The sequence below is a fragment of the Daucus carota genome, chromosome 3 (assembly GCF_001625215.2).
Source record: "Daucus carota subsp. sativus chromosome 3, DH1 v3.0, whole genome shotgun sequence".
Lineage (NCBI taxonomy): Eukaryota > Viridiplantae > Streptophyta > Magnoliopsida > Apiales > Apiaceae > Daucus > Daucus carota.
Window position 1 is genome coordinate 43,304,189 of NC_030383.2, and position 17,536 is coordinate 43,321,724.

Genomic DNA, 17,536 nt, shown 5'->3' on the forward strand with positions numbered 1-17,536 from the left:
TAACTATATAACAAGAATTTTTTTTATTCCTATAAAAGTCTTATTCACATTCTTAATATAAAAAAAATTGAAGCATTTATATGTGTGTGTATTATATATATATATATATATATATATATATATATATATATATATATAGATGTATAGTCACATTAAATAGATTGAATACTTAGAGTATAAAAGCAATCCACAACGCCATTAATCTCACTTATCAATTAACAGTCAATTAACAGTCAATCACCAGGCTTCCATAAACTCTCTATCAATAAATCACTGTATCAAATGTTGATTGCAACGACAAACATGATATTTGTTAATTATCAGATTTTTCCATCAATAATATCAATTATAATTTTGATTTAAATTATATTATGACAAATATTTAACATTAATATGAGTGGATTTAGCATGACAAGGAAGTGTTAGTGGTTTGTGTTTATTTTGTATCATCAAAAATATTATGATTTGTTATTTCCGCTACATAAATAACATGATTTTTTTTATATAATAAAGTGTTTTAAAAGAATTTAGATTTATATATCATTTGAATATTGGGCATCTACATGAAACTCCAATAATTTCTGCTGTGAAATTTCTGTTAGAAAAAGTAAAGGATTAAAAAAACGTGTCGAACTGTGACATAATTTCTATAAATTATTTATTGGGGTGATAAAATTGTTAAAAGAAAGTTGCCCATTCTTAACATGCGATCAACACACCCATATATATATATATAACATGTGCCATTGATATCTATTGATAATTATATTTATTTGAATATATTTATAATTTTGAGAGTCAATCACTTAAATAAATTTTGTTAAGAAGAATGTTAAAATTATTATTCAATAGAGGAAAATATTAGCACCAAAGAGTAGCACTCGCTTTATGATACTCCACCAAGATTGTAGTGTTAAAATTTTATTTCTCGGAAACCCCTCAATTATTATTCCCTTCCTCATAATTAGTTGTCCTATTATTAACAATCAAATTATACAATTTTTGTTTACATATTTAGATCTGTTTTATTATTTTAAACTAAAAATCATAACCTAAACATATTTGATATAGTCTATGTTAAATTTTTCTATAATTTTTTAGTTGTACAATAAATATATACATCAGTCAAACCTTGGTAATATTTAAAAGTTAACAACTAACTAGGGATCGAGGATAAGCGGATTATCAAGATTTTACTACTCCCGTGTTTTCCCGGACGGTAATTAAGCCTACTCTTTATTTTATAGCATGGAACTGCAAACTGCGTATGAACTAATTAAAGAGAAGCCAGTTGCTTCGGACTAAAGTCGTATTTGATGTACAATATAATCATATAGTTGCTGGCGGACTATCACTTTCAGAATGATTCATGGGATAATGATCTAATGTTATTTATGTAAAACCATATCTTTTCGTATCACTCTAGGCAACTTCATAATGCTTAATTATTCAATCTAAAATTATTTAAACATATAAAATACGTACACATATGCTTTTATAACCCCAATTTAGATCGGTAGAAGCAGATGACACCTATTGGTCAACCGCGAGAGAAAAGATAATAGAGAAAAACGACAAAAATATCACACGTAGCTAGGTCAAGAATGAAATATGGATCCTTAATTCCTTACAATATATACGTATACATGTATATAAATAAAGGTCCTCCTGCCTTCTAATTCATTCTGTTTATATGTACAAACACATTGTATTGGCAATCGAATTATAGAACTGTTTTAGTTATTTATCTAGCGTTTTATCAGCCTTGATGCCAATGGAAATGCCACCGAACAAATGGAACTCCGAACAGGTATGAATCAGACTATTTCGGGTCTTCAAACTTTTGAGAATTCGAGATTTATCTTATTATCAAGTATGAATAATTTACAGGTCAGGGAAGGCGTCGACTTCAATGGAATCAATCACTTCAAGATGGAATCCCTCCATTTCGACACACTTGACGACTTCACAAGTGAACAATATCTACTAACTTTGCCGGAAAGTAATTTCGGGAAGTCTTTATCTTCTGAGAGTTACAATGCTACTTTCTTTCCGACGGATCATCTGCAGGACCCTAGGGACTTCCGTAATGACAACATGGCTGATGAGAGTAATATATCGGATAGCTTTGAGCGGCCAGCTAAGCAATTGAAGACAAGTACATGGAACCCTAGCCCCGGCAAACAGGCAAACGTTATTCCTTCTTCCTCATCCTCCCAAATCATCTCATTTAGTAATGTTTCTTCACAAACCTTGGACCATCAAGGGTCTTGTGGATATTCGAGAGATGATAAGGTTCTACTGCCATACGAAGATTTGATGGATTCGAATGCCTCTTATGATAACGATAACTACACAGTAATAGCTGGAAAGCCGATTAGGAGGCCCAATGCTGTACCGGTGAAAGCTCCTTCGCATGTTCAAGATCACGTCATTGCAGAGAGAAAGAGGAGAGAGCGTCTCACGGAGCGTTTTATAGCTCTTTCTGCTATTGTTCCTGGCCTAAAGAAGGTATTCAACATACTCAGCTCCCATTTATATTTTTTCTTTATTAATTAAATCTGATATTCACTTCGTTCCAAATTAGATATTCACTTTCAAAAAATCACGCAGTTTAAGAAAATTGAATGTTTACAAATTAATTGTATTATATGAACATAATATGCGGAATGAGTTTGATGTAGAAAATATAAATAAGAGATATATGAGACTTTGAAATATTATTTTCAATTAAAAGTTGAAGTAGACAACTATTAATTGAAACAATTTTTTTTCTTAAAAGTGGATATGTAAATTTAAACGGAGAGAGTAACAGAGATCAACAAATTAATAGTACGTCCATTACTGTAAACCTGACCAAGTAATTAAACTACAGTTGGACAAAGCATCAGTACTCGGAGATGCTGTCAAGTATTTGAAACAGCTTCAACAGCGAGTTGAATTACTTGAAGAACAAATCAAGAAAAAGAAAAAGTTTGAGGAATCCCCGATTGTTTCTCAGAATGATAGTTCTAAGCTTCCTGCGGCGTCTGAGGGTTATTCTTCTTCGTGTGATGATAACTCCGGGGGCTACCCAAATAAAACAACAGCAGAAATAGAGGCAAGGATTTTGGAGAAAAATGTTCTTATCAAAATCCACTGTAAGAAGCAAAAAGGTTTCGTATCTAAGATGTTAAGTGTGATAGAGCAGCTTCATCTCACTGTCATCAGTAGCAATGTATTGCCCTTTGGAGATTACGCCATGGATATAACCGTGATTTGTCAGGTAATTAAGATTATAGCTTATAGAGTCATAATAAATATGTTAACATAAATTATAACCAAGTAATTTCTGATTAATTCGGTATATATTTTGTAGATGCACGCTGAGTGCAGCTTGACGGTGGAAGAGCTCGTGAGAAAACTACAATCGGCTTTACAACAATATCCTGATCGAGCAAGGTGAATTTCTGTCGTTCCATGCAATAACCATGATCAACGCTCGACAAGTACTCAAGAGTACAATTAATATTACTGTAACCCTATATGTACCAACCTTCATCTTCTTGTTTGACCTGATTGATTTCCTAATACTTTGTTAGAAAAATGTTATTCATGAGATTCGAACCCAAACCCAAACCCTCTACATCACAATTACACCACTGAAACCACTCGAGCTACACAGGCAATTAATTTTTTTATTCAAAAGCATTAAACTCATACATTACAACTGTTGTATTTATATTCTTTTCGATATCTTATTTATTTGAGATAAGTTATTATTTCAGGTAAGTCTCATATGTTTTTTACATGATAGATTAATATCCATAAATTAATTACTTACGTAATAAATTTAAATTTGAAAAAGAATTTGAACAATTGGGCTCGAGCCATGTTTCAGATTTCAAAAAATGGATATAATTTATATTTGAATAAAATTGGACGAATTCAAATATAACTTAATACTTTAAACGAGTACCGATACAATATTAGAGAAATTTAAGTCATGAATGTGAGAAATAAATACAAAAACTAAGATTTCGGTGAGTATCTTTGAAAGGAAAAATTGATGGAATTTCAACATGGACTATGTCATATATTTTTTTAATTATAAAAGGTGACTTATAAAGAGATTACAATATTTTGAAAAACATGAAATAAGATAACTGAAAGAATATTTTTATTTAGATTACTTTTTATTTTAAACTTATGAATTCAGAATTCGACGTGTAACCAAATCTTTTCAAAAAAAAAATATAGATATAAGAATAATGAGAAAGACATCAAATTTGGTGTTAGAAAATATGTCTAAATGATTTGATTTTGGTGATATATGAATTTGAAATATGATAACTTGTGATACAAAGGTGAATTTAGGGAAATTCTATGTTGTTAATCAAAATTCAACCAAATAATAATAAAACGTGTTTACGAAACCTACTAAAAAAATTAAGTTATAAATTTTACTTGCTTAAAATAAAATAACACAGAAAAATAAGTTTTATATATATATATATATATATATTAAAGTATTAAAACTATGATTTTAATATGCCATCCATCAATGTATAACATACGAGTTAAATAAAATGATTCAAACTATAATTAAATTAATTATTCATTTACAAATTAAACTAATAAAATATAATTAATTCTGAAATGGATAATCCGACGCGATAAAGTGAAAACTAATATCTGATTAAACGAGAATAGAACAAGAATAGTTTTCCATAATCTAGAATATCGAACACCTGATTTGATCTTTAACAATTGACCATGATATGCTACATTGTTCACCCCTAAGAAATAAGAGTATCAAAATATTTAAAAATGTGAGTTTGCACAAAGCTTAAAAAGTAACTATGAGACTAATTGAACTAAATATTTCTTATTTTTATGAACTCTATGGTGCCTAACTGACATCTACTCTATTTTTGCTATTTGAGATCTGGTTTATAACAATTACATGAAAAATCATTAAAAGTCTTAATCAACAAGCTCAGAAAACTAATGATAAAAAATTAATATTTTATAACAAGACAATATTATGACACGCGGTATCAAAGTAATAATCATCTAATATTTTAAATTAACAAAAAAAATATAAGGCATTGAAGTACTATATAATTGGAAAATTAAAAGGGTAAGCCACATCAAACGTGTCGGAATTTTCCGGGGACAATTATAAGGTTAGTAGTTCAATTGATGCTTTTATAATAAAGTAAGGTAGGTCTTTTAGATACAATATATGTTTCAATTATTATTTATACAAGGTGTGTGCAACATATGATAAAAAAGAATGTGTTGATGGTCTATCCATCATATATCACTTAACTATTACACAAACGTATGCTCAAAAAAAGAGAAATAAATATAAAACAACGCGGACCACACATCTTCATCTAATCATGATTGAGGATATCGTAATTCACATATCAAGAAAGAATTTTTCATATTGGATGAAATAATTTAATAATTTTCAACAATAAATTACAGATCTTTTCAATGAGGTATAATATATTTAAATTCTAAAAGTTTCAGTATTAATTTCGAATATAATTTTGAACATTTAGACAATATGGTAGTGGCCTCTATATCCTAACGAATTTGAATATAGAAAAATTAGTTCAAATATTGTTTTTGATCCATAATTTTTTTTTATATATAGTACATATTATTACTATCAATGCTATTAGATTGCAAATGTTACATTTCATATTTAAATATTTTGTTAAAAAATAAGACGTAATAGTTATGCTCGAAATAATATGATGACACACGAATATTATTTAAAACATAACAAAAACTAGAGTTCGTGCCTCGCACGGGCTTTTATGCTAGTAATTAGTTAATTGATTACCCGTATATGTTCTGCGGGAACCTATTCTTTTATTTAATTTTCGAAGGCATGACAAGAAGAATTTCACTTTGGATTTTTCATGCCGATTGTTTTTTTTTTTTTTTTTGCCGTCGAATTCTAACATAAATTGGTTAGCTTTGCATGCGAACAAGAATAGCAAGGTGTTAAAATTATAGAGTCCGATATGGTTTTAAAAAACTTAAATTATGTAAATTATAATAAAATCTGAAATTATGGATCATTAATATTTTCCTATTTGGAAGACCCTCTGTGCATACAAAAACAAATAAAAAGAGAGACTGACCTTGCCAAAGACCCCTAGCCGGAACAATCGGTCCACGCTTTTACCAGAATGAGAAATTTGATAACTTAGCTATCAAAGATATGCAGCTCATGATGAACAAATTAATTAATTTATTGTCCATACGTGTCTATATCTTTATATTTAGTATTTCATATGTGCCCATCTTGTAGGATGAGAGTGATCCTTTTTTTTTTTTGATAATTCGATATTTTATAAAAGGACAGAGCCTCACTTTGAAAATGAGGGCACTGTAAGTACAACGGAGCGCCAACAACAAACTTATAAACAGCCTGAACAAGCGACTAGAGCTAGATAGAGCCAATACTAACACTAGGAAACTAAAACTAAAACTAGGAGAGCATACTACTTGAACTAGGACAAGCTTCTGGGGAGAGATAATACTAAGAATAGAGTTCTACTATAGCCTCTATTCCACTGACTAGCAACAGACTTAATCCATGTCACCTATTGGAGGCTCATAAGCCCAGAGGGGATCCTTGGGTTCATTGGGGCCGAAACTTGCCACGAACGAGTCTTCCACCGCGCCTTCAATCACGTCCTCCATCTCATCAATGTCCATCTCCGAGCGAGCGAACCTCGGAGCATTCAGCTGACCCAAACCCAAGTCGTCAATCTGATCGGCAAGAGGAACACTTATATCAAAGTTCACCGGATCTGGGGCGCCATAAGGGATCATGATATCCATGTAGGCTGCATGCGGCACTCCCATACCTTGGTCCCAATCGAGGAGCTCTTCCACTCCTCCAATAGGCCTATCAAAAGTATACAGCTCCTTACAGGTTTCCATGCCAAGTTTGGCGAGGAAGCGAGAGACTCTGTTACGAGATGGATGGACGTAAGCCACTGTGCACTTGCGACTCTTGTCTCTTATGAGGGTATCCAACTGGTCAGTGACATCAAAGACAGAAGCAGCAACACCCTCTCTGAAATGCTTGATCGTCATGTAAGCCTGGTAGTTGTCCGTCTCAAGAATGATATCCTTGAATTCATGCACAATGGCTCGATGAGAGTGATCCTTAAATGATTTAGTTTCATAAGTTATTAGATATTTTTTTTTTAAATAAAAATTTAACGTTTGAAATTTTATACACTTATGTTATCGAACTATATTATATAAGAAGGAGAACCTCAAAATACAGGCCAAGCAGTGGGAAAGAACTATAAATAAATAAGATGGACGGAGAGAATAATAATAACATAAATGAGCGGTAAGATCAAGAAGAATTATAATTATAATTAGAAAAATTCATTAAATCATCAATCTGAAATCAATGACTTCAAGCAATTTATCATCCACAATCAACTCTCAAGTAAAATTGAGTCAAGCGAAACTATATTTTTATGAAGTTCAACCACCAATTTAAATATCATATAAACCTCAAATCAATGTTAAGAAATTCTATAATTGTCTATTGTCTATTTTTTGTATAGTATTCATTCTTATATTTGTACAATAGTATAAATAATTGGAGATGACATATAACCTTAATTTTTATAAAACAATATTTAATATAGACAATAGACAATTATGACTTTTATTCAAAAATAAAATAAAATAATTTATAAAATTATATTTATTAAAATTTTCAAAATGCGTGTCAAACTCTCGCCTCCAAAGAAAACTAACTAGGGGACATATAGAGTATTATATATAAAAATATAGATATACATCAGATCAGTATAATAAAGTAATTTATAAAACTATATCTTTTAGAATTTTCAAAATGCGTGTCAAACTCTCGCCTCCAATGTAAACTATCTAGGGGACATATAGAGTTTATATATAAAGATATAGATATACATCGGATCAACATAATATTGTAGACCACCACTACGTTTTAATAATACTAAAAAAATAGCATAATTTTAATAATCAAATCCAGAGCTAAAGTTAGTGACCAAAAAAAAATCCAAACCTAACATTAGTGACAAAGAGAAAAAAAAAATTATAATTTAGTCATAAGTTTCTAAATACACAATAAGTTGGGTGACGTAAAAATCTATTTTCGCTAAGGTATATAGAAAATTTTATTTTCTATTTTTTCGAATAAAAATTTAAGGGTAAAAATTTAAAACCTAAAATTTTTTTTGGAAACAAAAAAAATTAAAAATTAGTTACTCCCTTTGTCCCCCTGGATAGTTTATCTTGGCGAACGAGAGTTCAGCACACATTCTGACGATCCTAGAAAATATAGTTTCATACAATATATTTTAATTTTTTTTTGAGAATAAAAGTTTGATATTTGAATTTTTATACATAAAAAAAATCTCAAAAATAAGTTAACTAACTATGTTTTATAAGAGCCTTAAATTGCGTGTCGAACAGTGATAAAAAAATTGTAAAGAAATAAGAGGGAGAGAATGAATATAAAGCTACTTTATAAAATAAAATTTGTGCCAGGCAACGTAACGTAAGAAAACTATTTAAAATTGGACGCAACAGAGGGAATATATTTTACTTTGTTATTTTTAATTTTCTAAAATATTGAAAAGACATTTAAGTTGAGGTAAAAAATCAATGATTATGAAGAAAAAAGCAAAATAACTTATTACTTAGTAACGATCGAAGTTAGAATTTATTAAGCACCTAGGGAGTAAGGTATTGTTTGGGATTACTGTTGCAGACAGCAACAACAATTTTTTGCACAGCAGCTTTTAGCTGAAAAGCTGCTTTTAGAAAAAGCAGGTCTTCCCATACTTTTGGGAAAACCTGCTTTTCAGCTTTTGCAGAAAGCTGTTACAGATTTCATTATCAAACCTCATCAAAAACATTATTTTTTTATATTAAAACTCAAAATAAGTAAATATCAAAAAAATTATCAAACAGTTATATGATTTCTAGAACAACACTTTTTTACCAGCACTTTTCTTAACAGCACAGCAACTATTAATAGCACTTCCAAACAGACCATAACTCCGTAGTTTTTTTCTTTTTTTTTTTCAGGTCCATAACTCCGTAGTTGAAATATAAGACTGCTGCATGAATTCTATTTGAAATCTATTTTACATTAGGGAAAACATAACCGAAATATGGTCCGAAATTTGAACCAAACTATGTAAATATACTGTGTTTTCTGCACGCGATTAAAATTTCGTTTTGGAAAGATCTTTCGAGGTAGAGTACTTGACAACTTACAACTTCCGAGTGCCTCTTTATCGAACACAGTAATGAGCTAACACGGTCAACTACCATCAAAATTCTCCCCTTAAAAATTAGAATTCGACTAAACCCCCCGACAAGTTCATCGTACTTATGATTAGTATAATAAGCAAGTATTACTAGTACAACTCTGTGTCTCTCATGAAAACATAGGGGTCGTTTGGCTGGGCTTAAAAGAAGTGACTTATTGCTTAAAACAAAGAAGTGGATTATAAGTGAAAAGTTGGTTTCGACTTATAAATTGTAAAAAGTGTTTGGATATCGTGACTTATAAATTATTTAGTGTTTGGATAACTCGACTTATAAGTTAGTATAGTTTGATAATATTGTAATATAATTTTGTTTTTTTTTGTTTAAATAAATAAACTATAATAATAAAAGACTTTTATTATTCAAATTATGATAATACAAAATCTTATATTATATACATATCTTGTAATTAATTTTACGAGAAAAGAATTTTATTGTTAAAGCAGATTGATTTGGGACAAGCTGTCAGTTTTAATTTTATCATGTAATGATCATTGTGTTTTGTATGTCATGCAAGTATATAATTATGAAAAATTCGTATGAACATAGTTTTATTAAGAAGCGCACAAGAAGCTACACTTCAAAATAAGTTAGGAAAGCAGGCTTTTTTTAGAGCTTCTCAAGACCAAGTATAAGCGCTTCACAGTGTTTTGCCAAACACTCCCACCAAAGCAGAAGTCCACTTCTCTATTAAAAAAGCTGAGAAGCTTGTTACCCAAAAACCCACATATTCTTTTTTATAAATTGTGAAGTTGCATCGAGATTCTCGGCTCGGGAGTATAATTTTTAATATTATTCTTATTGTGTCAAATTTAACATATTTCGTCACTGGTAATTAACATCCAACCGTAATAATAACATCAAATAAAATAAATATATGATGTTTAGTTGTTATTAAACATCCAACGATAAGTGCGATAATAATATTTATATAAATAAATATATAAATATTTTAATAGTTATTTGTATATAAATAATTATATCCAGTCTCTATCGTGCATAATGTATAAACCATCCTTATATCAGAAACTATATATCATCGTCATATATATACTCTATTATTAATATTATACTTTCATAAATACTCTCCAACTCATTATAAGATATAAAAATGAATTGTATCGTAATACTATTTTGACAAAAATTTATGTGTGTGACCAGATCATGAGAGTGATCGTTATATCTTATTATTATCATAAACGGCGCTAATAAAGGAATTGTATTGTATTAATTTAGATTCTATGCTTCCCATTTATAACGAATGGAAAAATCCCAATTTAAATTCATTTTAATAACTTCATTTAGGGGTGATTATGATGCGGACAATGTGGTTTTTCTCTAAAATTGAAAACCATATCGCGTATGCGTATGCAGTTTGGTTGAAAATTAAAACCGCAACCGCACCGTACGTTCTATGATAAAAACCGCGCTCAATCTTTTTGATTTCCTCCTACGGAATCAAGATCGAAAAGATTGAAAAACAAGTCATTCACAACCACTGACGAAGGATTCCTCGAAAATTTAAGGATTATTAATTTTTTTTGAAAATCGAATGGATTCGATCTTCTACATACGCGAGGAAGGTAATAAAAAAGAAAGAAGATGAGTTCTTCTTTCTTTTTTGATCACTTAGAGCCGTGTGAGATGAAAGTCTCATGCACGGTTTTGAATGAGAGAAAGAACCATTTTTATATTGAAAAAGAACCGCTTTATACTTGTTCGCTGGAATTTATTCCAAGACCACACCACAAAAGCGAAGCGATGTGGTGCGGTTTTATTTTTAGTTGAAATTAAGAATAAAATCTAAATATACAATGATTAAATTTTTTTTATAATGTTTATATGATATTTATCATTTTCATAGTTATAACAACTACTAAAATAATACAAAACAAAAGTGTAAACAAAATATAATAATGAGTACTAAGAAACATATTATAATAATATAATTGTTTCATAAAACTTTGATATAACAGTCATGCGAAATTTATAAACTAATAATTAACTATTATTTGAAGAGATTTAAAAAATATATACATAACATAATTATAAATAACATAAACACCTCTATAATATAATTTTACTAACACTTATTAATGGTTTTATATATGTTATACTACCTCCATCCCAAATTAGATTAGCTAGTTGACTTTGGGCACGTAACTTTAAGTGCATTGACCGCTTAATCCTGAAATTTAATTTTTTGATTTTTCTTTTGTTAACGAAAATTTCATATCTAAATTTTTATTTGCAAAAACAAAATTTGAAAAATAAATAATGTAGCTATGCGGTCAATGGACCTTAAAGTGTGTGCCTGAAATCAACGAGCATATCTAATTTGGGATGGAGGGAGTAATATTGTGGAGCGATGTAGTTTGAACTGCACTAGTAATATGTCAAACCACAACCCTCGGTTTGTGAAAATTTCAATCGCAACCGCGCCATAAAAATTGTAAACCGTGTTTTGCGATGTTGTTTGGTGTTGTGCGGATGGTTTACTCGGTTTAAACGGTTTTTTGATCACCTCTAACTTCATTTAAAAATATATTCGGTATCTCTAATAAACACATGTATGAAAATGATGTGGTGAGCCAAATGAAAGTGAAGAGCCCGACTCGAAGTCACCAGCCCGCCTCAAATCTTCCAGAAATATTTCTAATATTTTTGTTCCTTTATAATTTATCGGATGTCATATCAAACTGACCACCAGTTACGTCAAAACATTTCACTTGAGTCATCAGTTATGTCAAAAATAATAAGTTTGATATAATTTAATTTGTCAAAATAAATTAAATATCATATTGGCTTATCGTCACCTTGCTTCTTAATGATTCAAACTAATTTTGGCCTATATTTATAGGAAGGAATATATAAATTTATTAAAAACTATTTTTTTATTGAAGATACGGGAGATTATACATGTTCCATAAGCAATATATATTGAAAAATATATTATTAAAGGAAACATGTATATATATATGCGTTCTCGGAAACCCGGTAATCTCTTTTCCCGATTGTACAATGCAGACCTAATGTATTAAATTTGCGGATAGCTATAGATTTCAGAAGCATTTTACTATTTAAATGATGTGCAGTTCACGTGATTATTGACATTGACATACTAAACAAGTTCATGATACCTTCTGAGTAAAAGAAAGTATGCTAATCAAACGCGGCATAAACCATACTTGACCAAATTGTACTACCCCAGTCAGTCATAATTACAATCCAGAACCTATTACGAGTCACAAAATGTTGATCTTGATGGAGTACAAGTGAAAAGAGATCAGAAGTTTAGTCAACAGATATGTCACTTTGCAAGGAATGCATTCTTTAACGCATTTTCACGTTGCTTTGCTAATTTTCTATTATACCTTCTGGTAACCTTTAAGTATTTTATCTTCAGCATTTGCCCACGTTGCCTAATCATTATTTAATTATATATGGGTCCGGGACTCCTGGTAAGTGTTTATGTGGTAAAGAATATAACGTTATGCCGGCCATTTAAACCCCACCCCACGATTTAACTGAACCGAAGCTAGCTAGTTATATATTTACTTAATCTATCTTCCTAAATCCTAATCTTTTCAGCCCAGGTAATCTTTCCTTGGATTAGCAGTGTTATATATGTTATCTTACTTCACTTCTTAATCTTGTAATCTTCTGTGCTAATTTTGTTTTTGCAGTTGCATAGCTAGTAAGTCAACTAGAATAAAGCTGAACTGATTAATGGATATCTTAACAACATTATGGTTGTCGGAACTGGTAAGATGATCTAATTTCTTCACTTAGATGAAATGTGATTAATCGAGCCATGGAAAAAATTTAAATGCAGATGGGGCAACTTGGACTAACTAATTACTGAGTCTCATCGACTTTATGTATACTTTTGTGCAGGAAATGGACGATCCAATGATCGTGACGAGTCACCAAAGCCAGATGAGTTCTATGGAAGAGTCAAGATACTCGGCTTCTTTGAGTCCACAAAGAGGTACGCCTCCTCCGGGAGACTCATCGAGCTCATTTTTCAGATCTGAAGATAATAGTAGATTAGGGACTACACCAGCAGCCAAAATGCTTAAAACCGCTGGTAAAATGATTCCGAAACCTTCAGCATCGACAACAATCATATCTTTTCACAATGCGACATCAGCAACGGCACAATATAATGAGGATGGTGGGAACGATATAAGCTCAGTCCTGGGGATGATTTCTGAGGGGAGCAGAAAGGCTTCTGCGACTACCAGAAATCCTTTACAGGCTCAAGACCATGTGATTGCTGAAAGACAACGGCGAGAGAGACTATCTCAGATGTTTATTCAACTCTCATCCCTTGTTCCTGGTCTAAAGAAGGTACTCAACATCTTTTACTTCAGTAGCTCATATAATTATCAATGATATATATGTTATTATCATCCGGTACTCATATAAGTATCTGCGCTAGATCTTGAAGTGAACTATACTTTGGTATGTACATTTTAGCCCTAGTTTGTGGCTGATTTAAACAAATGATTTATTAGGGTTTCTCAACATGGCTCCAATTGAGGTTTTTTGATAAGATTAGACATGATTGGAGACAGAAGCTGCAGATTTGCTAAATAGGCAACTCAGTATGTGTATGTACAATATAGATGAGAGCTAAAATTTAAATTACAAACTGATTTATATATATTGGTCCTGATAGAAAAAAGTACTATTTAATTCAACCAATTTGTATGTGCAATTGTGATTAGTAATTTTTGCTGGTAATTTGTTCTACTGTGACCAGTGATCTTAGCTTGTTAAACATAATTATGTGTTAACAATCAGCATAAATCAGTGAAGGAAGCTAATAGATGATTCTGTTTTTTTTTTTTTTGCAATCTGTTGTCCCTCCGGATTTGCCTCCATGTCGCAACCTTATATTGTTCATATATAGCCACAGTATGGGCCTTATGCTTGCGAACGTGATCGGAAACTGACATAATTTACTGTGACACTTTTAAGTAGATAAAATAAAATTTCAAAAGAGTAAGGATAATATGAATTGCAGATAGACAAGGCTAGTGTGCTGGGAGAAGCAGCTAATTATATAAAACAGCTGCAAGGACGCGTCAAGGCTCTTGAGGAACAGATGATAGAAAAAGATGGAGACGCAATAGCGTCAGTGGAGAGATTCAGGCTTCATACTGACGAAGAATCATCTTCATCCGGTGATGATTTCTTTGCTGATTACAACAACGAGTCCCTTCCCGTGATTGAAGTGCGACTTTCAGAGACTGATGTATTCCTTAGAATCCAGTGTCAAAAATTCCCGGGACTTGCTGTTAAAATGTTAAGCGATATCGAGAAGCTTCACACGACAATCGTTAGTAGCAGCGTCATGCCATTTGCCAGTAATTCTCTGCTTATTACCGTCATTGCTCAGGTTTGTGTAATACTACTTGAATCTCAATATACTGTATTGATAACAGTAGTGTCTGCGTGTGATTACACTTTATATATATATTAGTTAAACTTTTAAAATAAAGCTTTTATTAGATTCGAATCGTAATGTTTGAACATATAGCGGGTGCAGTTTGGATCATGGTTAATGATTCCGGTTAACGGGAGTCGGAATCGGAATCTCAAACGCATGTGTTGGTGTTTGGGTTAGCAAATTATTGAATGGAATGGGAATCTCATTCCCGTTCACAGCCCATGAGATACTCATTTTCATTCCCGATTCCAATTCCCGCCCATAATCCAAACGCCGCCATAGATATTGTCTAGCCCCATTTCATGTGAACAAAAATATGTTGTCCAACTGTAAACATATTGAAAGTGAGATCTATCTATGACAAATTAGCACACTCTGAAATTACGGTTCAAACAAAGTATATATTTGTGTTTCTATACATTTTTATATGTTTTCATTAGGTGAATAATTACGGTGTTAGGGATTATAGGAATCATTATTGCACTTATTCTAATACTCATCTCTTCAGAAGCTCATGACTTTTTTATCGTTGATCATCTCTGAGTCAATATTTCATCTTGGTGTCCAAATTAAAATATGAGAAATATTTTGATAGTGATATAAATCTTTAATTAACAGATTAGTTTATTGAATGATCAGGTTGGTCCATGTTAAGACATTATTAGTTCAAATTTATTTCATTTCATTTCAGTTCGTATCTACTTTGCGCAGATGAACATGGAATTCTGCATGACTGCAGATGATCTGATGAAGCGCCTGCAGTTAACAGCTCTAAAGCTCAGATGCAGTTAGAGAATAATACGCTTTCTATTGCTGCCTGGACGTTCTTACCATTCTACTTTGATATCTACCCTACCTAATAAATCTAGCGATCTTTGTAGTTGATTAAAGTTGGGTGGTTCTTTTATCATTTGTCTAGTTATGTTTTTTCTTACCGTTGCATTTATTTAGACTTTAGAGTATCTCCAATGGAATACAAACAAGATTTTAACTTTAAATTTAAAAAAGAAAAATTTAGAGCTTCAATGAATTTCTAGTGGCTCTTTAAAAATATAACTTTTGCTCTCCTCTATTTTAAAAAGCATTTATGTCCTCTTAACTTAAGATCGTTCAATAAAATATTCACTTCCTTCAATTTCTGCATCAAAATTATTCTTTAATGCTAATGTAGCAATAATGATTAATGAGATCTATCTTATTGCAATCATTAAAACATGCTCTTATATTACATTCTTGAACCCTCGACATCTATGCTTTTTGTTTAATTTTTTTTGACAAATAAGCCTTATAATGCTAATTAGGGTGTACACGGTTCGGGTGGGCGGGTTGACGGAATTTATCTACCCAAACCAATTAAGTCGGGTTTTCAAAATTTCAACCCAACCCAGACCGTATAAATTTGTAACCCAAACCAATTTGTAGTACTTCGGTTTGGTTCGGTTTGGATTGGTTTGGTTGAGTTAATAAATATTATAAACTGATGCTCAACTCTTTACTCCCCTATGCGTACCAGTATAATCACATCAGACTACTCTGGTAAAACTGAAACATGTAACTTAAATATTTTATAATAAATTTTCTGGGGTAGGTTAAGAAACTTTACCTTCCGAAACATTGCAGAAGATATACCATTTGGTGAACAATAATCATATATTTGTAACACTAATCACTAATTTAGACAACATGATATATTTAAAATATATTCGGGGTGATGGGCTATGCATATATATATAGGGATGGGCATCGGGCCCCTTCGGGTCGGGGATTGCTATACCCGGCCCCGATCCCCGAATCCAAACTCAATCCCCATCCCCGGCCCGATCCCCATCGGGGATTATTTTTTGATCCCCATCCCCGGCCCGGTCGGGATTCGGGGATACCCGCGGTGATTCGGGGATTTTTCATTTAAGCTAAAATTTCTATTTAAATACTTAAATTCATAATTAAGATTAGTTTCTAATATGTCTAATTAATACCTAATCATTTTAATAAACAGATCTTCAATGATTTAATTATGACTTTTTTAGTTTTAAGACTTATATTAATAGAAATAAATATTAAAATTTATTTCAATAAATTTAATTATATTAAAGAGGGATATAAACATGTTAATATATGATCATAAACATGTGAAAATTCATGACTGAAGTTGACCTAAAGAGGTATATAAACATGTTAATAAATGATTATAATATATATGTATATATAATATATAATATATAATATATAATATATAATATAATAATCGGGTCGACAATCGGGGAAAATCGGGTCGGGGTTCGGGGATCGGGCCGGGGGAATGTGAAAAACCGTACCCAACCCAATTAAATCGGGTTTATATTTTTTTAAACCAAATACATATCGGGTTAAAAAAATTCGGGTTGGTTCGGTCGAAAAGTGATCGGTTCGGGTTGGTTTGGTCGGTTTTACGAAACGGTGTACACCCCTAATGCTAATGTAGCAATAATGATTAATGACATCTATCTTATTACGATCATTAAAACATGCTCTTATATTACATTCTTGAACCCTCGACATCTATGCTTTTTTTCCCATTTTTTTTGACAAATATGCCTTATAACCTTACAAATGAGTATCTATTCCACTAAATTCTCGGGATGAGCCAGGGTTGAACCGGGAACCCGAGACGACAGAAGATAAAGTCTCAAGCAGTTAGCTATCCAACCGTGCTCTAATATCTATGCTTTAAATAAAATTCCTTGT

At 31.4% G+C, this 17,536-nt stretch overlaps 2 protein-coding genes across 3 annotated transcripts; both read left to right on the forward strand.

Moving 5' to 3' along the window:
- The first annotated feature begins 1,648 nt into the window (after window positions 1-1,648).
- LOC108212514 (transcription factor bHLH18) lies at window positions 1,649-3,776 on the forward strand. Its single transcript, XM_017384238.2, has 4 exons — window positions 1,649-1,810; window positions 1,891-2,511; window positions 2,876-3,265; window positions 3,359-3,776. The coding sequence occupies exons 1-4, from the start codon at window positions 1,769-1,771 to the stop codon at window positions 3,443-3,445; spliced, it is 1,140 nt and encodes a 379-aa protein (XP_017239727.2). The 5' UTR covers window positions 1,649-1,768; the 3' UTR covers window positions 3,446-3,776.
- A 9,038-nt stretch (window positions 3,777-12,814) lies between these two features.
- Window positions 12,815-15,686, forward strand: LOC108213864 (transcription factor bHLH18). Of its 2 annotated transcripts, XM_017385652.2 has the most exons (5): window positions 12,815-12,950; window positions 13,041-13,119; window positions 13,252-13,707; window positions 14,387-14,761; window positions 15,524-15,686. In XM_017385652.2, exons 2-5 carry the CDS (start codon window positions 13,084-13,086, stop codon window positions 15,602-15,604), a joined length of 948 nt encoding a protein of 315 aa, XP_017241141.1. In that variant the 5' UTR covers window positions 12,815-12,950; window positions 13,041-13,083; the 3' UTR covers window positions 15,605-15,686. The 2 variants fall into 2 exon arrangements, with proteins under 2 accessions (XP_017241141.1, XP_063946729.1); XM_064090659.1 differs by lacking the exon at window positions 12,815-12,950 and having other exon boundaries at window positions 12,957-13,119.
- The last annotated feature ends 1,850 nt before the right edge of the window (window positions 15,687-17,536 follow it).